Here is a 6,452-nt window from a genome sequence, read left to right as displayed (position 1 = left end):
GCATGGAATTTTAAAAAAGTATGAAATACTTTTGAATCTTATTGTCTATTAAAGATGTACGTAATATATCCAAATACTTTGAATGGTGTAGTCTTAGAAATCTCAATTAAAATGTCAAAATCAAAGAATTACACTAAATTAGAATATGTTATTTAGTTAATATATTAAAGGAGAGTAAAGCACACGAATTGAAACACAAAAAAGCTTAATGTTTACGACATCATACTTACCCAATTACTCTGAGTCTTGTAGCGTTAAAAACGTCAATTAAAATGTTAAACTTAAAGAATTACACTAAATATATAAAATATTTATAATATATTAAAGGAGAGTAAAACACACGAATTGAAACACAAAAAAGCTTAATGTTTGCGGCATCATACTTACCCAATTACTCTGAGTCTTGTAGCGTTAAAAACGTCAATTAAAATGTTAAACTTAAAGAATTACACTAAATATATAAAATATTTATAATATATTAAAGGAGAGTAAAACACACGAATTGAAACACAAAAAAGCTTAATGTTTGCGGCATCATACTTACCCAATTACTCTGAGTCTTGTAGCGTTAAAAACGTCAATTAAAATGTTAAATTAAAGAATTACACTAAATATATAAAATATTTATAATATATTAAAGGAGAGTAAAACACACGAATTGAAACACAAAAAAACTTAATGTTTACGTCATCATACTTTAAATTGGCTTATTTTAAATGCTTTTAAATCAAAATAACTTCAAAGCATTTTTATAGAGATTGAATAAAATAAAAAAATTACTTTTAAATTAAAATAACAAAAATAAATCAAAAGTCATAAACTAAAATTTCCAGCTTCGTAAGCTCATCCAAGCGGGCTCTACGTGAAGATAGATCTACATAAGTCCAGATTAGGTTCGGTCCAGGAACCAGATCGATTAAATTAAAAAAAATAATTGATTAATTAATCAAACGTGCAGAGCAAATTCTAATAATTCTTTACTGCTTAATGAAAACTGTAGAAATAATTTCATCCACCAATTAAATTTGGAAGCTTCAAAAAAAAAAAAAAAAACATGTATGGGTGATTGAAGCTATTTGTAATGACCAAATACATTTTCACAATAATTTATCTGTGGACAACAGCTTCTATTTCTAGATTTCTCTATGCATTTCTAGGGTTTTCTTCTCTTTCTTTAATTCACAAGGTACAAAGTTTCTTCCTTTTTTTTTCACTCTTTCTATTGGTTGACATTTTTGTTCAATGCTTTCTTGATTTTATTGGGTTAATCACAGAATTTAGATTGTTCTTGAGTTGTATGCTACTTTTCTTTGCATTTTTTGAGCCCCATTTATTAAATATTTCATATGTTTAGAATTTAGATTGTTCTTGAGTTGTATGCTACTTTTCTTTGCATTTTTTTTTTTAGCCCCATTTGTTAAATCTTTCATATGTTTATTTTTCTTGCCTGTTTTCTGGTTTCCCATTGTAATTGGTAGGTGGATTTTTCATATTTTCTTTCTGGTTTTTGTGAATTGGAAATAAAAGTTGGTTTATTTTGTGAAAAGGTGAGATTTTTATGTGAGTGTTGAGTTAACAAGCTGAAAAAGAAGAGATTGGATATAGAGATTGAAATAGCCGAGTCGAAGTAATTTGGTATTGAGGTGTAGTTGAATGATGGACTTAATATGAGAGTTTCATTCTTTGGAAGCTACTTAAGAGGAGATTTTACATGATCCGTTTTGAAACCCAAAGACAAGTATAAACTGGTATTTAGGTTCATGCATTTATCTAATTTGGTATAAGTTGTCTGATTTAACTCTGAATTCCCTATATTAGTGCGCATAACCTTGTCGTTTACTTCCTTCTCTTTTTAAAGTTTTTTTGGCTTATTGTATCATTTTGTTTGTGTTTGTTGACGATTCAGGTTTTGGAACTTTGAATCTATCTATTGGATTACGCTTTGGTTGTGCCATGGAGACACGTATCAATTTCGTGGAATGGCTTGCAAATGATGTGTCTCTGAACATTATGATGCGTTTGAATGATCCAGCTGATGTGGTCCGTGCTGGATCTGTTTCACGCCTTTGGCGCCAATTTGGTAACCTAATCAAACTTTCGTTCTTCCTTAAAAGCAGTCTGTTACTGTTGTTTAGGATGTGAAACTGAACTGACATTCTTATTTTGTTTTCTTTATTATATTACATCATTTGTCGTGTTGTTAAGTTTCATAAACCGAAGAGTTTTCCTTGTTTCCATTACGAGACTCTTCCACTCTTGTTTGATATACTTGGTACACTTCATCCTGTTATATCATGTGATTACTGTGCATACAGACTCATAACTACTTTATTGGCATCTAGTATTATTACGCAATGAGGCTATATCAATTTGAATATGCCTTGATAAATTATCCGGAATGAGTACAAAATTAGTGAAGTCTCGGAAAGATGAAAGGTACAGCAAACCGAATCATAATCGCGCAGCAGACCGAATCATAATCAGATTTGTTTGATTTCAATAAAATGTCAAATACCAATTGCGCAAATGAAGTGATGTGTGAGACAAGAAACACTCTGTCTGATTTCTTGAGTTTCAAGTTTCAACAATTATGGTTAAGCTTTGACTGAAGTAATTGATATTTTAGGAACTTTAAAATCTTTCTCATAAGGTAAATTAGCTAAACTAAGGCTTTCTGCGAGAAATCTTGGCATGCCAGTTTTTATCCTTGGAAGGTTTATTACCATTTGGAAGAACAAACAGGTGATGATTTACTTTATTTGCAGTGGTTAGCAACGGAGTCTCTAAGCAACTGTGTGTGGGAAGGTTTCAGCAGCTTTCTAGGATTGCCCGTATAACAGAACTAGATCTGAGTGCAGCAGAAGCAAAAGATGTTGGGTCTAGCAATTCCGAGTGGGAGACTCTAAAAAGAGACCATGAAGTTTATGCTTCTCTACTTCAAGCTATTAAAACATCAATGTCATGTCGAAACGATTGCATAGGCTATGCAGTCAGTGCTTCAAGCACGGATAATTATCCAGATGAAAGTATTGTCAATACTTTAATTCCAGTGGACATATATCTAAATAGACCTTCATACTGGTCAAGTAAAGGACACAGTGACCCCAATGCCCCTGAGACACTAATTTACAAATTGAAAGCTGATCTATGTGTCATCACCCAAGTTTGTATGCAACCTTTCGAAGGTGCCCCCTCAAATTTACAATCTGAATTTCATAGGCTTCCGAAGCTTTATTTGGTCCTCTTGACTAACACAATTTTTTTCAATTCAGCTTATTTCCAGCCCGGCAAGCCCATATATTCTGCGAAATCTGTTCGATTTCGATTAGGCTACCCCAAATCCTCAAAAGATGATAGTGATATCCTGAAAATGCCCCAGCAACAGCCTGCTGATGACAAGTTTATATGGACATATACTTCTGAAGAATTCCCTATGACACAGGTCCTGTTTTTTTCAACTTTCTTTAGTTTTTTTCCAGAAAAATATTATCTTATTTACTCAGTTGTCTCTGTTTTTGGTGGAGTAGTAGTTGGCTTTGTTCTGTTTAAGTATTGTTGTAAGTAAAAACTAATCAAATTTTTTCTCTAAGTCTTTGAAGGGGCGTCATAGACTAATTTGCATGAGAAGGAGAATTAACAGATCAAACTTTAATGGCCAGGTAAAATGCTTTCAGCGGTTCGACCTTCCAGAACCTGTGCTTTGCATTGGTGGGTATATGCAGATTCAACTTCTGGGCAGAGTTCAGAGACAAGAAATGGACGACTTGTTTTACATATGGTCTGTGTTCATCTTTTCTCTCGTTTGATTGAAAGGTCTGCTTCATATTCGCTGCTCTATCTATCAGCGAGTTGTTGTTGTGGACTTGTATGTGCAACTACTAATAAAGCTCTTGATGCCTATAGTTACTAATTCATCAGGGGAAGAAGATGAAAGTGATATTTTTGCTTTTCCATTACACATATATAATGAAATAATTGTTTTGAGAAAGGTAAGGTTTAGTTTTATTCATACTCTAGCACCTAGATAGTGCTTCTTTACATCATGTACATGGCTTCACTAAAAGTTTCATTATTAGCTTCTTTAAGGAATTGATAGACTCAATCAATGCATCTGTATTCTATACTATTCACGGATCAGTTCTACACCCAAAAACTTTGTGAACAAGAAGATTTTTAATGAGTGCATCATTTGGTTCATTTCCCTTCCTAGCCCACATGATGCACAAACGTATCGCATGTCAAATGTCTTGTGGTACCTAACGTCCTTTTTCATTTTCCTCATTTTCAAACTCCAAGAGCACTGCAAAATCAATCTGGCCATATTGTTGAGGTGCCACTATTGTTATACAGCCTTTATAGATTTTCATAGTTTGCGCAGGTAGGTAGGATACCACGGGGAGGATCATCCTTAAAATATTTTTTGGTGAAATCATATTATAATTTCTTAACCACAAGCCTTCTGGAAGTCAATATGGGTCGTTCTTCAGATGGCGCAAAAGTTGAAAGACTTATAATTTTATAATAGTCACTGAATGTTCTCTTATTTCATTTGTTTCTTTGGTATAAACAGGAAATACCATTTCTCATAGATGGTTTATTTTTGGGATGCCAAGTACATATTTGTACTGTATTTACTATTTACCTATTCTGCTTGGTGTAGCAATGGAATTATTTGACTTATCAAATAGTTAATGTAACAACAACATATCCAGAGCAATTCCACAAGTGGGGAGAGTACTGGGTAGTGTACGCAGACCTTACCCATATTGAAGATGTTTTATGAGAAGGCTGGTTGATTATAATCATATATATAATTTTGATGATATTTCATTCTTATGTGCAGTGTTAGTCATGTGAAAGTTGTAGGGCGACCTCTCAGCCCTGCATTTGACGTAGAGGTCCTAGAGCCGTCTCAAGAATTTGTGTTGAAGTACAATCGAGATGGTGTCAGATCCATGTTGCAAAGCTTGTCTAATGGAGATCATCAAGACTCGAATATGCCTCCAACACTATCAGAGGAACTTGTGGTTGATGCAGGCCTTGTGGAGTTTTTTTTACAGAACCACCAGCCTGCTATCGAACACATGGATTGGGACGACGACGACGATGATGAAATGGATGAAGTCGGAATTTTTTAATTTAACATCGCGGTTTTCTTTTTTTTTACAAGTGATTGATGCATTTGGTGGTCCTTTAATAAGTAGTTTTGCAGTTCTTTGTGTACTATAAAAGTTTTAGAGCTGCATAAACCCTTGTAGATGAAACTGTATCTTTTTGGTATGATTTGTTTTAGATGCTTGTACTTTGCTTTTGCATATTTTTCAATAACAAAGTGAAACGTATAGTTCAGAGTAGAATGCAAGATCAACTTATAAATCAGTCAAGAGTTGCACTCTTGCGCATGCAAATGACATTTACATTATTGGGTTTCAACTATTTGTAAAAGATACTACTCCTCTTTAGGTCCTTTGTTTTTTTCTTCTTCCTTCTGTTTTCATCAGTACAATATCTGAGAGTTCAAACACTTGGTTTAGCGCATCATTCAAATTTACCACACTACTACTACTACATATTACGAGTCCGCAACTTAATGGACCCAAAAAGTGGGTTTAGGGACCAAAATAACACATTAAAAAACAAAAATTGTCAAAGTACCTTTTGCCCACTACATTATTGTGCAAAAGGGGATTATATAAACCCCATTAGTTCGCCATTTTCAAGTCACTCTTCGCCTCCTCCATTTTCACTCTTTCAACATACTTCACCACAACCACCCTCCCCCCCCCCCCCCCCCTCACCTCGCACACACACACAAAAAACAAAAATCATGTCTCAAAGCTCCGAAACGTCAAACTTTGCTATAGAGCTTGATGTTTGTGAATGCGGTTATTACTGTAAGCTAAAAACATCAAAGACCCAAGATAATCCGGGTCGTCGTTTTTGGCGTTGTAAAGTGCCCGAAGTAAGTGTTTTTACAAGTTTTTAGGGTTTAATTTTATTTTCACATCATCTACATATTTTACTTTCAAAAACTGATTTTCTTGTATAGGATATGAATGGTTGTGAATATTTTCGATGGGAAGATAGCATTCCCGTGGATAAAACGGTGGCGGCGAAGTTTAAAAAGCCTCATGTTGATAGAGATACCGCGAACTCACGTATCATTAGAGATACCGTGAAGTTTGACTTGCAGTTTAAGCTTATGGAAGCTCAAGAAAAAATTGACCTTTTGGAGGTCTTGCTTAAAGAATTCAAAGAAAATAAAGTTTTTTCAAGGCTAACCTTAGAGACACTCAACACGAGAAAAATGCTTTGAAAGAAAAAACTGAAATTTTGAAAGATTATTTGTGTTATCTTGTTGTTGTTTATTATTTCTATGTATTGTTTTTGTTATTTTTATGTATTTTGTTTTTACTAGTTGTACATTTTCACGTATTATATGATCGACACCT

At 33.8% G+C, this 6,452-nt stretch overlaps 1 protein-coding gene across 3 annotated transcripts; it reads left to right on the top strand.

Moving 5' to 3' along the window:
- Positions 1 to 940: 940 nt before the first annotated feature.
- On the top strand, positions 941 to 5,379 carry LOC132645671 (F-box protein At4g00755-like). 3 transcript variants are annotated; one of them, XM_060362796.1, is made up of 6 exons: positions 941 to 1,186; positions 1,907 to 2,080; positions 2,766 to 3,185; positions 3,273 to 3,442; positions 3,660 to 3,778; positions 4,844 to 5,379. In XM_060362796.1, exons 2-6 carry the CDS (start codon positions 1,954 to 1,956, stop codon positions 5,136 to 5,138), a joined length of 1,131 nt encoding a protein of 376 aa, XP_060218779.1. In that variant the 5' UTR covers positions 941 to 1,186; positions 1,907 to 1,953; the 3' UTR covers positions 5,139 to 5,379. The 3 variants fall into 3 exon arrangements, with proteins under 3 accessions (XP_060218779.1, XP_060218781.1, XP_060218780.1); XM_060362798.1 differs by lacking the exon at positions 941 to 1,186 and adding an exon at positions 1,230 to 1,295; XM_060362797.1 differs by lacking the exon at positions 941 to 1,186 and adding an exon at positions 1,341 to 1,748.
- Positions 5,380 to 6,452: the final 1,073 nt, after the last annotated feature.

Source organism: Lycium barbarum, chromosome 6 (assembly GCF_019175385.1).
Source record: "Lycium barbarum isolate Lr01 chromosome 6, ASM1917538v2, whole genome shotgun sequence".
Classification (NCBI taxonomy): Eukaryota; Viridiplantae; Streptophyta; class Magnoliopsida; order Solanales; family Solanaceae; genus Lycium; species Lycium barbarum.
This window is presented reverse-complemented; position numbering and strand designations above follow the sequence as displayed.